Genomic DNA, 17,498 nt, shown 5'->3' with positions numbered 1-17,498 from the left:
CCATCTACTCACTACACCACCAATGCTGGCCCATTTCGACCCCTCATTGCCTACAGAATTTCTCACCAATGCCAGTGGTCATGGAATTGGGGCTGTCGTTAGCCAAAAACAGCACGGCAAGGAAGGTGTCATCGCCTGTGCCAGTCGCCTTCTTTCATCCTCTGAACGGAACTTTTCCATCACTTAATGTGAGTGCCTGGCTTTGGTGTGGGCTTATCTTGCTCTCTGCTGGCTCTCGTCGCTCAAGAATCTGTCTGGACATCTCGGCCGCTGGGCACTACGGCTCCAAGAATACTTTTTTGTTGTGCACTATAAATCTGGATGATTGCACCAAGATGCAGATTGCTTGTCACACCACCCTGTCGATGTTCCCGACCTCATTGACCCTGCATACGCCTGCATACTGTCCATCCTTCCTTCAGATAATATCCCCACCGAACAGCGACAAGACGTGTCTTTACGGCTCATCATTCGCCTGTTTGAGCCACCCAACAACATTCTGTATCATCATAATCTCGGCTCAGATGGCCCAGAGCTCCTGCTTGTCCCATCTCGCCATCTACGCTTCGGTGTTGTTCACTAGCTTTATGATGTACCAACTTCCAGTCACCTGGGTGTCTCGTGTACTTACACTCGCATCTGGCATTGGTTTTTCTGGCCTGGCATGTACCATTCTGTGCACCGCTACATTGCTGCTTGTGAACGCTGCCAACACCCCAAGTGCCATTCAGCGCTGCCTGCAGGCCAGCTACAACCTATTGATATCCCTGCAGAGCCATTCTTCTGCGTCAGCCTTGACCTTCTAGGCCCTTTTCCTATGTCCATCTCGGGAAATAAATGGGTTGCGGTCCCAACAGACTGTGCCATGCGCTTCGCGATCACCAGGGCATTCCCGACAAGTTGTTTTACAGACATCGCTGACTTTCTCCTTCACAACGTAATTCTACATCATGGTGCCCCTCAAGCTCCTCACTGATCGTGGGAGGTACTTCCTCTCATGAGTGATAGATGACATCCTTTGTGCCTGCTCCACTAAACGTAAGCTCACCATTGCTTATCGTCCACAGGCGAATGGCTTGACCGAGCGCCTGAATCAAACGCTAGCTGAGATTCTGGCCATGTATGCTTCACCTGATCACCGTGACTGGGACAGCACGTTACCATTTGTTACCTTCATGTACAACTCGTCACAGCATGACACTGCTGGATAGTCACCATTTTATTTACTGTTTGGCAGACATCCTGCATTGCCATTCGAGACTCTCCTTCCATCGGCTCCTCACTTGCCTGCTGAATACACCAGTGACGTCATTGCTCAAGCCCGCGTAGCTCGTCAGCTAGCCCACAACCAACTCTGTGCTTCGCAACAATCCCAAAAGTCCCGTTACGACAGCTGACACAGAAGTGTGCACTTCATGCCTGGCTCTCTGGCCCTCCTATGGTCGCCATGCCATCGCATTGGCCTATCAAAGAAGCTTCTCCCACGTTACACTGGACTCTAGAAGGTGCTGCATCAGTTCAGTGACATCAATTACAAGCTTATGCCCCTGGGCTCTGCTTCTTCGACTCTTCGCTACCAACTGATGTTGTTCATGTTTCCCAGCTGGAGCCATATTGCCCTTCTAGCTACTCACCTTTCTAGCAAGCGCCAGGACGGTGCTTCTGCCACCGGGGCTGATGTTAGGGAGCGATCAGTACATGGATGAACGCAAGGTTTGGCAGAGCGATGAAGACGACAATGAGGACACTTCCACATAGGCCAGATCAGACATCTTCTCTTGCCATAGCTTTCTTTGTAAATATTTTGTAAATTTATCCTTTGCCTACATCTCCCCTCTGTCACAATATTATTGCATTGCATTCTAACATGGAAGAAAATGCTACTTGTCCACTTCTATTAAATTCTCAAAAATAACTTATTCACGTTACGCTGCAGGCGGTCAAAAAGTTTCGTTTTTGCTTAGCCCCACACCGCCTGTGCTCTCATGTTTAAGTAGTTATGGTATCATGTAGTGCTGCACTGGTTCTGCTGGCTTGCAAAGCTCACCCTGACTGCAAATAGCAAAAAATATGCTGTCTCAGCAAGCTTAAATTGCTGTAATTGTGTCCAGCATCACGAGCCAAAGTATCATTACTGAGGGAATCAACAGGGCCAATCGCTACGAGTCTTTGAAGATGATTGGCACGTCATGGTCACAATAAACATGCAGTTTGTTTTAGGCCTTGTCAACACACATACCGCACTCTCCTAGCTTGTTTTCTTCCCACCCTTCCATGTTTTACACAAGAAACCATAGTGCTGGATTTCAGGTGCCGTTTTATTCACCAACAGTGGAAAATGGTTGTGATAATGTATGCTTCATCACACTGCATCACACGTCGTGGGCGATTGGAATTGAGGCAGAGGAATGCGGCCCTTTCAGTTGCGATTTTTTCTGCAACTAAGTCATTTCTTGGCACAAATCAGATGTTGCGAGATTCCTGCAAAAACATTTTAACAGTTTGAGTTCAACTAATATTTGCCTTGAGTGTACTTTTGAAGACCATTGATACCATGCCGCTCAATTTAAATCACTTGCTCTTTCTTGTAATGTTTAACCAACTCATCTAATTTTAGTGCAGTTGGATGAGAGAACTATGGCAAGTGGTTTTCCCATTTATCAATGCAAATTAGTGCACGAGGTCGCTGGATCGAATTCTGGCTACGGCAGCCACATTTCGATGGGACGGAGTGCGAAAACACCTGTGTGCTTAGATTTAGGTGTACATTAAAGAACCCCAAGTGGTCCAAATTTCTGGAGTCCCCCACTACGGCGTGCCTCATAATCAGATCGTGGTTTTGGCGTGTCGTGGATTTAGCACGTAAAACCCCATAATTTAATTAAAATGTGAATTATTTACGCTCGCTTGTCTTCTTTCAGGCATTCAAGGAGAAAAAAGAAGGAATGGAGAAAGCCATTTCTCGCCAATGTAAGTTTTCATCTTGGCTACAGTCTTTTCTACTTGGATTACTGAATAGTAGCACCTTATTAGTGCATGCCACTTTACTGCCACTTTACTTTTGCTGACTAAGTTGCAGATTCAGAATATCGTCAACGTCCAAAAAATCGGGCAGTCCAAAAAAATTAATGCATGCCTTTTACTGCCCCCGGCCTCAAATCGCCACAGGTAAGTCCGAAATAGCGCTGAAGGCCTGCCAGTACACTTACTAGGTGTATTGGTACTCGTACTGTGGCAGGAGATGGGCGGGTGCACGTGTGTATAATTCAGGAATAGGCTCCTGACAGTGGAGTTTCCCGGCGACGGCCGTGCCACCTGTAGCGTCGAAAGCGCAACTCTGGTACTGATACTTCAGTCGACGGCGTAGAATCCAGCTGGCGCACATATTGTTGTTATTACTGCGTGTGATTCGAAACTTCTTAACCACGTGCGCCACCGTCCTGCGGGCAAACGTTCCCATACCACTGTTTTACGATGGCAAATGTGCAAGACATCGAAAACAGCCGAGGAAAAATAGCACGGGGACGGCGGTACTACTGCGTCAAAGGCTGTAACAGCCGTGCAGGGCTGCCTGCTCTCCGACTGTACAGATTTCCTGGCCGGCCGTGGTTTTGTGCTTGCGCTTCCTTCCTAGAGGATCGCACTAGAAATTATTGTAGTCAGTAGGCTGAAGTTTTTGGTCGAGAAAGAGTCTTGCCAAGCAGCCGACTTACATATTTTTGCAAATTGTCCATATCTTTTAGAGCTATTTATTTTGCTGTACGAAGCGTACTGCGTGGTGGTTGCAGATGTTCTGGCTTGCGTGAGTTGCTGAGCACTTCACGCTGTGTGGCTCTGCTTGGGTCCAGGTTGCCGAATACGGTCACCCGAATCTTGGCGGCCGGAGCGGCTCAAGGTCGTGCCGGAGCGGCTCAAGGTCGTGCCGGTGCCTCGGCAGTTGTGTACTCTTAGACAAAGGTGCCCCCCTCCCCCCCTTGGGGTGTATATGTGCCACACAACGATAATCGTCATCTGCCTTGTTTGGGTTTCCTTTCTTGAAAACGCGGCGCCCGCTACTTTCCTATCGGGAATGATGTCATGCTGATAACGCGCATGCCGTTCGTTACTGGGAAGTACCGGGCTCGCAGCGTTAAAGAAAAGAAATGCGGACAAGACAGATGACGTTTATGTTGTGTGGCAAGATACAACCCAAAGGGTGTAATTTTGTTTTAGAGTGTAAACAAAGTACTGCAGTTGCTTGGCAGAACATAGCAGTCTGATAACATTTTTGCGCAAGTTGTTTAAAAGAGCCTTTTAATAATTCTAAAAGATATGGCACCCATCCTCCCTGGCAAATGAGGCTTTGCAAGCGTGTCAAAACAGCAGCATGGAGGGACACATTTTGTCTGCGGTAACTCAAATGGTTGGATAAGAACACCTACACCGAATGCTTAATAAGCTCAGCCATGCCTGCACACTCAATTGAGCTGCTTGATCAAAGCATAATATGATAGTTGAGTGTACTCAGGCCAGAGATACGCTGCAGTTGTGTTTGCCTTGTTGGGAGTGACACTTCGCCAGCACAGTCTCACTGGCGACTTCTTTCACGCTGTGAACGTGCCCGGCAGTGTAGAGCATTTCCCCTTTACGACGAATGGCAGGGCGTATCCGACCATGTAATTTTGAGATTGGTCTGAAAACACATAGCAAAACTTGCGCCATTTGTTCGTTTCAAAACAAGCATGAACATGCGATCACGTTGGCAGGTCCGCTTGAGTAGCGTGGTCCGTCAGTGTCAGTTTTGACGGAAGGTGCCGCAAGAGGCGCTGACGATCGCTGCTCGGACACGCCGCCTGGGCAGTGTCAGGAGCGTATACATACTGTGTCCCGTGACAACTGTCTCTTCCCATTTTTTTTTTGTAGGCTTCACCGCGTAATACTTCTGTATTGAGGCGAAGCTGACTTTTGGGAACCGGATTATGCAACGTGTCATGCTTTCTGAGCTTCAAAGCCATTGGCGAGGATTCAAAAAGCGGAGTCGGTGCCATTGCTAACAGCAGCGAATTGTTTTAATGAAAAACATCGTACCGCACAGCAAGAAGCTTAGTGGTGAACGTCGAAGTAACTAGGCTAGCGTTGCCTCAGTGGTGGCTATGGCTGCCAACGGATTTGCATACAAGAGCGCCTGTTCGAGGTGGCCAGATAATCAAAATGGCAGCCTTGGTGGCTTTGATCAATGCCATTTAGGACCTGTGGTCATGGTAAAAAGTCCGGAAAATCGGACAGTGAAGAGTTTTTGCGTCCGAAATTTCAGACATTCTTATACATTGACTCTATGGGGTGCCGTGGTGGTGACGCAAAGCTGTCCGAATTATCGGCATATCTGAAAAATCGGTTGTTGACTGTACATTCTTGTATCTAATACCTGGGCCTCAAGTGCCTGCATCAAGTCACGTCCTAGGAATAAATTTATTGCCCTGCATTAATGCGAATAATTAGGGAGCACTAAATCAATCTAGACTGATAAAAATTGGTTCAAAATCCCATTTGCATTTCTTTAGTGGTCAAACTTGAAGGTCAAACTGCTCTTTAATTTCCTCACCCAAACCACAGTGTCAATTCTGTCATTTTGAAGTCTCCGCTTTTGCAGTGTTTTGGTTGGCATATCTGGGCCCCTTTTGTGCAAGAAAAGTACAAAAATTGCCAGGCTGAGTGTATGATCACTTACAAATTCAATGGAATCACTTTTTATTGGCAAAACATAAAGTAGTGTTGAGCAGTGCTACCTAAATGTCAGATGTTATGTGGAGTAGGCACAAGAATTTCAAAGCTTCTACTCATGGTAATATATGCCTATTAACAGTCACAGAAGCATAATCTACCAATATTGGGCATGAGGGTCAGGACTGCAAGTGCCGGCACTGCAGTAGCTTTTGTGTCGAAAGTAGGATCGTTTGACATTGCTTCACCACAGCGAGAGTGCACGCGGTAGTTTTATTCTGCGATTTAGGATGTGCATTTCATTTTCATTGTTCATAAACATTGCCCTTTTACTAGAACAGAACAAAGTTGCTCGGGGCCTTCGACATGCTTATAATTATGCTCATTGTGGAATATATCCAGGCAAGGCTGGGATTTGTTAATGTTTTGGTCAGATTGTTAATTCGGAATGCAGCGACAAAACCTGGTCTATGCGGAAGTAAACTGGTCATAGAATATTCAACAGCCTGAATGGGTTAAAGATTCAGGGTGTCTGCCAACCGGGAAAACCGGGAATTCTCAGGGATTTTCAATAGTCTGGAAAAAGTCAGGGAAAACTCGGGGAACTTGCGCTTCTATCAGGGAAAATTAGCTGTAATTTTATTGAAAGGGAAAGAAAGTCACGGTAAAGGTGGCTCGAGTAGGAGGAGTTATCAGTGTTTAGTCAATGACCGACTTTCCAAATGCCCGATAATTCAGACGGCTTCGCAGCACCACCACGTACCCCATAGCGCCTATGTATAATAACGTCTGAAATTTCTGATGCAAGAACCCTTCGCCATCAGATTTTCCGGACTTTTTGCCGTCATGGCAGGTCCGAAACGGCATTAATAAAACCACCATCAACGCCGCCGTTTTCATTACCTCGTCGCTCCTCGAACCGGCGCTCTCGCACGCAGATCTGCTGGCAGCCGTAGCCACCACCGCAGACACTAGGCCTAGCTGCTTCTGCGTTCGCTATTAAGCTTCTTGCCGTTTTGTGCCGTGTTTTTCATTGAAAGAATTCGCTGCTGTCAGCAATGGCACCGACTCCGCCTTTGTGGTCCTCGCGATTGGCTTCAAAGCTCGGAAAGCATGACGTGTTGCATAATGCCGGTTGCCAAAAGTCAGCTTCGCCTCACTATAGAAATATTGCGCGATGAAGCGTGCGCAAATTATTGCGGTGAAGCTCAACAAGCGTGGGAAGGGGGCAATTGTCACGGGACACAGTATGTATTCAATGAACACAGGATTCAATGAATTTCATACCTCTCGATAACAAAATGTCGCTGTACTACAATCCCGTATCAACGAAATTTGCCGGAACGTAACTCCGCATATTACCTACTCGCGCAAGGCTAGCAGGCTGCAAAATGTGCTCAAATGTGATTCCTTTGCACTAAAATTGCGTAAAATACCACCACATTACATTTGCGTCGGCACCATTATTTTTGTTTATAAAAACAACCCAGCCCCGAAAGCGATCGCTGCACCTGAAATCTTCTTTGTTGATCGCCTGTTTGAAGCGGTGCACATGTTGCTACTGATATGCGACGACTGTTCTTGTACATGTCGTGCAGTGCGTAATGTGCGCCTCGGTGAGAAAAATGCAGCAAAAATAAGGAAATCCACGCCCCACCGATTGTGGAATTGTTTATGGCGCTTAGATGGTGGTCAAACCATGGAGTGCCACACATCGGACCGTGATTGAACTATCGTCCGGGAATATGCATCCCTTGCTTCAAGAACGCTGGTTATGGTGCCACCAGACAGGCATCATGTGCGTATTCAGTGCCGGACTAAGAATTGCGCAAAGGGGCCGTAATCTCGTTCAATTTCCTTCGGGTATACGAGATACGATCACTTTTGTGCTCGGCACCAGACGCGTCGCTGCCTGTGGGCGACAATGTGTGCTAGAGAAATGCTGTTGTGTGTGTGGAGCGCTGTCACTCTGTGTCTGGTGCTGAGTTACGCAAAATCTCGCAAAAATGATCGTATCTCCAAAAGCAATTGACTGAGAATACTGCTCCACGGCAGTGCTGCCACTCGTGGTCGACACATGCGGCGCACTTTGTACTGTCGGCAAAGCAGTTCTGTATCCTCGGGCAAAGCTTCCCAAAGTAGGCTAACGGAATTTTGACAGTAAAGTGCTGTCTCATCTATCTGTCCTGTCTCATTTAACAACAACGAAGTTCTCGTGAAAGCGAATTTTTTCTCGTTACCTGCCGATTTCGTTATTGCGAGGTTCAACAATACATTTGTGTTTTCATTTCATGATATATTGAGGCAATGAACTTGAGACTGAAATCACCGTACCGGCTGGCAGTGGGCCGGTGTCATCATTGCCTTCGCAGAGGGAGGGGCAGTGTGGGAACGCTGGCATGATGAGCAGCATCGGAGCCAGCTGTGGAAGACGACAAAGGCGCGAGCAATATATTGAGGAATTTGAGACTGAAATCACTGCACCAACTGGCAGTGGGCAGCGCAGCGGCATTGAAGCATACATTCCGGCATGTGATACAACTTTACACGTCATTCAGGCGCTGGTGGCAGACGGCACCACACTCTGTCCTCACGTCGAATAGCTTGGCTGATTACTGTAAAATCTTACGATGGAGTCTAACAGAATTTCATAGGTAAATAATTTGTATCGTCTGACTTTCTGAATTCTTCTCGATAAACATACACAGGAACTTACTGAAGTACAGCTCTGCAGCTGACCGCCAGTTGGGTTTGTGTGTGCGTATGCCTGTGAATATCTTCAGTCAATGTTTACAGACTGCATACAGCATGGATGGCAGTTGTGGTGTTATTGATGCATGTGTGCCTGGGTTGATTGGGTAGGGCAAGTGAGTGCCATGGCCAGACCATAGGGCTTGGGCAGTAGGCCGGGCTGTTAAGCAAAGACATTATTGTATGGTAACACAGCTGCAAGACATTGCAACAGCAAAGGGACTGGCCATCTACATGTTCCAGCCTACGTTTTTGCTGCAGTGGTAAAAACTGCAGACGTGTATTGGCCTGCTCACTATGTTAGTGCTCATGATTGTGATTGGTAGATTCATGTCCTCCAAAGCAGCGTGAAAGTGTTCATACATAACCCCAAAGCTTTTGTGCACAATGAACCTTTGCTGGAAAATTTTCAGAATGCCTCTCATTCTAAAATTCATATCAACCATGATTGTATTGCCAAAATACTATATTTATTTTGAGTGTGCTTTTAAATATTAGTGCCACTAATCATCAAAAATTTGAGGTGAAATAGTGTGAATGGTGGCATGGAATCACAATGCAGTGCAAAGAAGCTTAGAACGACAGAAAGCTGAGCTAGTTTGTAAGGATTCATTATGCAAAAAAGAGGTGAGGCGTGCAGACAGGACACAAGAGCAGAGAAGTGGACAACATGAACGCCAACTATCAACTGAAGGGACTGGGGCGAAAAAAGAAAAGACACAAAATTCATCTGCGCAAGCTCAGGAATGGCATCACCACGTGTCAGTCAGGTACACGTGCCGGTCTACGTGAGTGATAACTGTTAAGGCACTTAATCTCTTCCTTATGTAAAGTAATCGAAGGCTGACTCACGCACGTACTTCCACCATTATAGATATGCCATGCCTCTACCATAAGACGCGTATCTTCATTCTTATGCCTGTTCAATATCGCGCATTCATCTAACTCTGGCGTGCAGTTACAATCTCGGCAATGTAGCGAAAGATTAGAAGGCGATCCACCGGTTAACAACCTTTTATGTTCCATTAGCCTCTGATTGATACACTGTCCCGTTTGCCCTACGTAGAACTGGCCTAAAGAAGTCGGTTTCGAGGGGGACGGACGTGACTACAGAAAGCAGTAATAGCAAAAAAAGAGTAGTGGCTATTCCGTACATTCATTCAGTGTCGCACAGGCTTAAAAAAGTTGCAAGTAGATATGATGTTAATGTTGCTTTCACTGCTCCCAATAAGCTAGGTAAGATATGCGCTGCCGTACAGAGGAAAAAGGAGGAGGTAAAAGGCAAAAAAAGAACAGATATTTGTCCAGTGAAGCACAATAAGAACAACAGTTTTACTGACTGTTGTATGGGTGTGATTTATAAAATTCCCCTTAGCTGTGGCCAGTTCTACGTAGGGCAAACAGGATGGTGTATCAATCAGAGGCTAATGGAACAAAAAAGGTCGTTAACCGGTGGATCACCTTCTAATCTTTCCCTACATTGCCAAGATTGCAACTGCACGCCAGAGTTAGATGAATGCGCGATATTGTACAGGCATAAGAATGAAGATACGCGTCTTATGGTAGAGGCATGGCATATCTATAATGGTGGAAGTGCGTGCGTGAGTCAGCCTTCGATTACTTTACATAAGGAATAGATTAAGTGCCTTAACAGTTATCTCTCACGTAGACCAGCACATGTACCCGACTGACACGTGGTGATACCATTCCTGAGCTTGCGCAGATGAGTTATGTCTTCTTTCTTCTTCGCTTCAGTGCTCCCTTCAGTTGATAGTTGGCGTTCATGTTGTCCACTTCTCTACTCTTGTGTCCTGTCTGCACGCCTCACCTCTTTTTTGCATAATGAGTGCAAAGAAGTTGTGAGGGTTAGGAGGAGGTTTACTCTGTCTAGGTAATTTCAGCTCTGCAGGCCATATGCTTCATTCTTTAACCACCTCATTTTGGGTGTCCAGGAATGTCTAAGCTTCAGAAAACACTTGGGATTGGGTGATAAGAGGGAATGTGGCCAATTCTTGTAAATGGGACTAGTGCTTTACCACACTCATGAAGAATAAGAGAGTACAGTGTCCTTGAACAAAGGTACTTTTCATGAGCTTCTCTTGTTGCTCTGCCTTAGTTGGTCTTTTTTTTCCTTATACAGTTAAATTTCATTAATGTGACCCTGACAGGACCAACAAATTGAGCTAATTATACGATAAGTCAAATTAACTAATTCTAACACACCCCTGAAGCTAATGCGTACCTGCTTTCTGTATGTGCAAAGTAGAAAAGTAATGTATAAATGACATTAGAGCTTTTAAACAACGTAGAAATCAAACGCACATCGATTTTTAGCAAGAAAAATGTACTGTGTCTTTGATTCTGGTGATGAGAAAAGAGAAAGATCAGAACAGCGAATTGCACTTTCACATAATAAGACATTTATTTGCACCTAATGTCCATCTTCAAAACTCTCGGATAGCACTTTATTGCTGTCTGAATCACAACCTGTCCCCCATATGATCCATTGTGCGTTTGATATTCTGTGTTTATCAAATGACTGCAACAATCTCAAACGGGACTCTGGCCCAAGCCTAGAATAACCACTTCTCTAGTTTGTTTTGGGATGCATGCGATTCTAGGGAATGCCAAAAACACCTGACACGACTTGTTGCTGTTAGATTAGCATCTAAAATAATTTCTCTTTTGGATGAGCTTTCATAATCAAGGACTGAGAGTGATGCGCCATCATCAGCACGCTAGACTAGAACATGGCAGATGTTGTATGCCATACAGTTTCCTATCAACTCTATGCCATGTGCAAGAGCAACTTCGATTGACATCTTGTGATGGCAATGGGGATCATGCTGGCTAGGCTGACTCTGATGCTAGGCTCTTGCAAACGCCGTGAACATCATTATGGTTTTGTATTCGATTGTACCGTGCAGGAAACTTTTGGACCAATTTTCTTGGGGCAAAAAGGCAGGCTCTAGAATTGGGTAAACACCGCAATCATTCAATTGTGAGCTACCCTTTTCGCTTGAACATCTTTCAGGTAAGCGCACACGGACTGGGCGTTTTAACAGAAGGGCGGAGGCGCAAAGTGGCATATACATGAGAGGCCTGCATGGTGCAGTTATGTACTGGTGCAGAGCTCAACCAGACAAACAGCTAATATTGCAGTAACAAGGTGTACTTTTTCTTCACTGCTGGTGTAAGTTTTCGGCAGTTGCGTAACTGTGTAAAATTTACACCCGCAGCAAAGTAAAATACATTTGGTTACTGCAATATTATCTGTTTGATTGAGTTCAGCGCCACCAGGTGGCTACACCGTAAGGCCACTCACGTTTACTTCTCTGGCCCTCCGTTAAAATGCCCAGTCCACCTGCGTTTACCCGAATACCGGACAAGCTAAAACACTCTATTAATGCAAAAGCATTCTGTCCCATGAAGCAGAAAAGTTGGCATTGTCCACAACGAGTGGTACCAAAAATCACTGCGATGTCAACAGCGTCTTGTATGACGTCAGTAGTAATACAGAATATAGCAAATGGTATAACAACATTAATTAGTAGTAATTATTGGCAATTAATGTTAATGCAATTTAGAGAAAAGTAAAGTGAATTAAAGTTAGAGCAAGGTAGATTAAGGGGGATTAAATTGGAATAAGGTGGATTAAAGTTGGTACATATTAGAGCCAGGTGGATTAAGGTAGAGTTGTGAAAAACATAATTTATCATGGCAGTTAAGGGGTCAGTAAATCATGCCTTTAGTGTGCACGTGAGAGCGAATGTGTACATGGCGCAGTAAACTTGGTGCCACTGTGCCATTTTTCCTTGGCTAGTTTTTCAATATTCTGGACTGACATTGATGTATTGGGTGTCTTTACAGTGAACAAGACAAAGATGGTGCTTAAGCAAACAAGGGGCAACTTGACGAGCATGCGCAGCCGGGACACCAAACCTGAAAGGGACCCGAAGGCTGAAAGGAACTCCAAGGCCGAAAAAAAATGATTTTCTGTCACACTAGTAAAAGATAACGGAGTGGTGACCAATACAATTTCTTAATTTTAGTTAGGTGTGCTTAGACCATACGCAAGTTTTTTTCTTATTCGCAGTTTTTCTCATACACAAGTTTTTTTTCTTAAAGAAGAGGAAAGATAGCACAAAGCCACATCATTTCTAGCCATATCGTTTTTAAGTAAAATTTGGTGGTCTAGTGCATTTAGTGCTAAAAGCCTCCTTATTGCAGTGAGCTTCATTGGAGCTATGTTTATATTCTGTGAAGCATTCTGTCTTAATTTTTATCTTGTAATTGTGGAATTTGCTTCGTACATTAGGAAACATTTAGCTCTCATAGTGTTCCCATCTATTAATGCACATGACTGCATATTAAGCAACCATACATGCAGTCTTACGTAGGCAGTTATAATTTTCACATTAATTCTGTGGGACCTGCAACATTTGTATCTAACTTGCAGTGACAAGATAGTCTCATTGTACATAACAGATGTATTCACAAAAGAAATATATGCCAAACATTGAAGAAGTACTATGTGTTGTTTGTTTATTTTGTTGTTTCATGATTGTCCAAGACTTCTTGGCTAGTTATATCGCTGATGGCTTTTGATAAAATCTAATTTTTCGCACAACCCCCAGCACACTCAACTCTGACAAGTAAAATGCGCTTCATGCAGCCTTTTGCACTGTTGCAGCGGTGGGTAAACAAGGTAGGGGGAAGAAGAATTGGCAGACTTGAGCAATTTTTCTGCTGCTGAACTCGTTTACTGCGACAGCAGGCGTTCACAGTGAACACTGCCATCTCTTGTACTTGCACACATTGTTTTTTATCTGCTGCAGTATTGCCTGTTGCGGCTTCTGAAGTACACACAGAGATGGCGCCACTCTTGGAGTCCATCAGGAGCACAAAACTAAGGTGGTGCGAATATTTGGAACAAAATAATATAAACTTGAAAATAAGTAGAATAGGTGGTTTCAAGCCCACACCTCAGTAACGGCTCCCACCACGTAACAAACTAATTTTAAAGGATGTGCTTTTGCTGACTGTGTGCACAGAAAGCAATTGCCAAGCCGAAAACTAATTGTGGACACCACGTTTTGCATATCACCCATTGACAGTTTCAGGTTTGGTGAACAAGTCTTATTGCCATTGACATGGCTCATAGCAAAGACAGACTAATTTCTTCGGAATCACCAATTGATTTTTCAGACCTGCTTGATTATTCAGACATCCTTGTGGCACAGCTACCTTCTCTCTTCCAAACAGTGTATGAAACTTTTTAAGTTGGTGCAGTCATCTTGGGAAAGTGGTGCCATCTAGCATATGGCTGGGTTCTGCTGCCGTGCTGGAATGTGCAGCCACTTGCAGTGGTGCTTTGCCTAGCTGCACAATGGCTTTTTGCGTGTTTTCTGTGCATGCATGTGTGTTGGTGTGCAAATGCTGCTGTTCAGTAGGGCATCTACTCGGGGGGGGGGGGGGGGGGGGGGGGGGGGTGACTTTAAAGGGGGGGTATGGGCCAGAGGCTGATCCCCCAGCATGTTCTCCTGCCCCCCCCATTCCCCCCCCTCCCTCTGTATAGTGCCAAGTTATGGAATGATCACCTGCATCCCCATCAAAAATGGAGAATCAATCTGCCTCTCCAATAGAAAAATCCTGGCACCATCCCCTTGTCTACTCTGTGCTAATTTCCACAAAACAGTGTGCTGTGGTTGTTTAGCATTAAAAAAGTGTATTTTGCCTGTAATGCAAGAAGTGATGGAACATGCATAGTAAGTCTTGCATGGTTTTGTCTGGTATCAGCTGGAGTAAACATATGCAGAAGCACGCAAAAAAATCTGCTTACAAGAAGAAAACTTGCTTCAATGTTGACTCTAGTCTATGTAGTCCTGGCGTCGGGCAATTATAGCTGTCCGGGTACATTATTCCTTTCTGCTGTAGCATTGGCAGAAGCGCAATATTATGTGCAGCAAGTCTTGCACAGTTTCGTGCAGCATTAGTAGGAGTAAACATTCACAGATGCATGTGGATAAATCTATTTCTTCATCTTTCCCATCTTGGCTTTTGCATTTTACTACTGACTTTAAGTTCTTTCACCTCAGTGCTGGTTTAGAAGTAAACTGCAAAGTGGGGAGTCAGCCAATCGTACCAGCTAGAGGTGCGACTGCGATCTCCAGGTGCAGTATTCTCTGCTGCGGCATCAGCAAGTGGCTGAGAAGGAGTACCTCCAAATCTGTGGGACTATAGTTTGAATCACTTGGAATAACTACCCTTTTCATTTTTGAATGATATTTTTGCAAAGCACCTCGCAATTCTTGCGATAGATACCGGTGGGCATCAAAACGACCAGGGGAGTGAGCTCACAACAGCCATCACTGGAAAAATTAACGCACTGATTGCTGCAAAGTTGCGTTTCATTTTCTTTTGTGATGCAGGAAAATGGGGATTTTGTGCACGTACAGTAAACCCTTCTTATAACGAACCCGCTTTATTCAAAATTTTTCCCAGTCCTGACCCAAATACTCGCGGTGGCGCTCAGTGCCTTTCACACCGAGCGAAGCTTTTTGTACTGGACGAGCCAACTATTCTCTTCGTCGCCCAGCTATGCCATCGTGTCGCCTGTGCATTCATTTTCCTCCAGGCTGTGTCCACTCACCCTCACCCTTTCAGATCGTTCTTTTTTGTTGTGGCGATTGCGCTGCACAGCATGCCAACTATCACAATCACAGGGTCCACCACGATCAAGAGCAACTGTCGTGGCGCCGGCACAAGTAAAACAAAAAAAAGCAAGAAAGAAAATAAAAGACACAGTTAGCAGTGCTCGGCAGCACTCGTGAGCTTCCGCAGAAACTGCGCAAGCACAACCATGATACTCTGCTCCATCAACAGGGAGAAGCGGATAAGCCTCGGACCTCCTCACAGCCCCTCGCTCACCAGCTCGGGCGGAAAGATAAAAGAATGTCGCTATCTTTGCTATTATTCAGGGGGATTATTCGCACCAAACGAATGAGCAACCCTCTCCGTCGGCGCACCCTTCCATGGCCGTGGTGCTGTGAAAGTAGTGCACATACGGTCACCCAAACCAAGATCGTATTGGCTCCCTCACGCAGCTTGCCCAGTGGAGCCAATTGTGACCGAGAAATTGGATTCCGATCTGGCTCGATTGCGATCAAAAATGCACCATGTGACACCCATATTGCACTTACGTGGAGTTCTATTATTTCAGTTATAGTACTTCTTTAGTCTTTAGTTTTTATGGAGTAGTTGCTTTTATCGAATTACCGCTTATGTCGATTTTTTTTTCGCCATCCCGTTCACTTCATTAGAACAACGGTTTACTGTACATGCATTTCGATGTAGTGTTCTAAATAAGTTCACTGCCGAGCACAAGAAGTTAAGAAATTGTGCAGCTCAATTTCAGCGGTGCAGGCACAACATAACACTCAGAACTGCCAAAGTAATATTTTTAATGCCGAGGTCCAGATGCAATACAAACCTTCTCATGTTTGTCTGCCTGATGTATGCCGCCTGCATAAGTTTGTAAGGTGGGTTACGGCACAGTTACTGGTCCCGAACAACAGGTGTAGCCGACATCAGAGGCACTTGAGCTTAAAAACAGCCCGAATGCAGCCGTTCTTGCACTACAAATGATCCAGCAGCTTATTTCTAAGAGCAATGTGCACCACAGAACATATCTTCAACTGAAATTAATTTGTTTCTTCACTAGCAAACATGCGAGCAGTTTTTATTTATTTTTTTTATAAGGCAATAGAAAGGTAACCACCAGTGTTGACCTGTTGACAGAAACATTTAACTCGAAATAACGTTGGTTTGACCAGCATAGACAGCTTAAGAGCAAATTTTGGCAAATATGCAAGATACTAGTATACACGTGCATAAAAACGCTTGTAAACAACAGACATGCATAGATGCAGCTGATGTACAAAATCGTGGATTCAGTAGTGCTTATGCCCATGTGTGGCATCATCTGCTACACTGCTGCTTCGCACCTGTATGCCTGCACCAATTAATTAAATTATGGGGTTTTACGTGCCAAAACCACTTTATGAGGCACGCTGCAGTGGAGGACTCCGGAAATTTTTGACCACCTGGGGTTCTTCAACCTGCACCTAAATATAAGTACTACACGGGTGTTTTCGCATTTTGCCCCCATTGAAATGTGGCCACTGTGGCCGGGATTCAATCCCGCGACCTCGGGCTCAGCAGCCCAAAACCATAGCCACTGAGCAACCACGGCGGGTGCCTGCACCAATAGGTGCAACCAGTGGGGAGGGTGCAGAAAAATCGTTAACCAGTCCTGCACGTTTCCTGCACCTTTTGAAATGAATGGCATAATTTAGAGGGCATTATTCCTGCATCGCTGAAACAAATTGCAGGGTACAGCACCTTGTGAACCAGTTCGCACGGTGCAGGCAAATGGAACGGACATATGACTGCTTTATTTAGTGCAAGATTGCAACCAAATTGCTAGCTTGCTTATTATTCACTTCTACAAGCATGTGGTACTGTGTTTTTTGTCAGTGTTTTTCCTTCTAGTGCATATGGTCAAAGTGAGAAAATGTTAATAGAAGCTGCTGACTCGCTGCATGTTCACAATGCTCATGCCTTTCCCCCCTCGCACACACATAAAAAGGGTGAATAAAAAGCTTTGGAAGTTGTATCAGATGTGACACGATGGGAAGTCAGCAACAAAGAACCTTTATTAAGACGAGGTAGGTATACATAGTACCCTGCATGATAAGCAAGTGTAGTCTTTATCTGTAGCTCATTTGCATAGTGGTAGCAGAGCATGCGCTCGGATGGCAGGTGAGCCTTGCATGATACATCTCCCTATGGACACATAACAGTTTATGCTACTTGATTAAAGTTGCTATCGTAGCATAGTCGATCAGGAGGTCGTGTCTGCCGCGCTGATCTGCGTAGGACTGGATGAGGAATGGAATTCAGAGAACCATCCTGGCTCTGATGGTCCTGGCTATCAGCCTGCGCACTCTGGCCTAAAGCTGGTGTGTGATTTTGATTTTCCTTGT

The 17,498-nt window shown here is 45.1% G+C and overlaps 2 protein-coding genes across 9 annotated transcripts in view; one reads left to right on the top strand and one right to left on the bottom strand.

The window, feature by feature from the left end:
• The window catches only part of LOC142585994 (uncharacterized), a 330,876-nt gene extending 317,895 nt beyond the window's left edge, over positions 1 to 12,981 (top strand). For all 6 annotated transcript variants that reach the window (XM_075697173.1, XM_075697220.1, XM_075697194.1 and 3 more), the window contains 2 exons: positions 2,922 to 2,970; positions 12,322 to 12,981. In XM_075697173.1, coding sequence (XP_075553288.1) covers positions 2,922 to 2,970; positions 12,322 to 12,443 — 171 coding nt within the window. In that variant the 3' untranslated portion in view covers positions 12,444 to 12,981. The remainder of the gene's footprint in view (positions 1 to 2,921; positions 2,971 to 12,321) is intronic.
• LOC142586041 (uncharacterized) overlaps positions 1 to 17,498 on the bottom strand; it is a 116,796-nt gene that overhangs the window by 84,075 nt on the left and 15,223 nt on the right. Inside the window, exon 3 of one of the 3 annotated variants that reach the window (XM_075697284.1) lies at positions 2,240 to 2,481. The exons of the other annotated variants lie outside the window; for them this stretch is intronic. The gene's annotated coding sequence lies outside the window, so the exon portion shown is untranslated. The remainder of the gene's footprint in view (positions 1 to 2,239; positions 2,482 to 17,498) is intronic. 3 annotated transcript variants of the gene reach the window in all.

This window comes from Dermacentor variabilis, chromosome 1, assembly GCF_050947875.1.
Source record: "Dermacentor variabilis isolate Ectoservices chromosome 1, ASM5094787v1, whole genome shotgun sequence".
Lineage (NCBI taxonomy): Eukaryota > Metazoa > Arthropoda > Arachnida > Ixodida > Ixodidae > Dermacentor > Dermacentor variabilis.
This window is presented reverse-complemented; position numbering and strand designations above follow the sequence as displayed.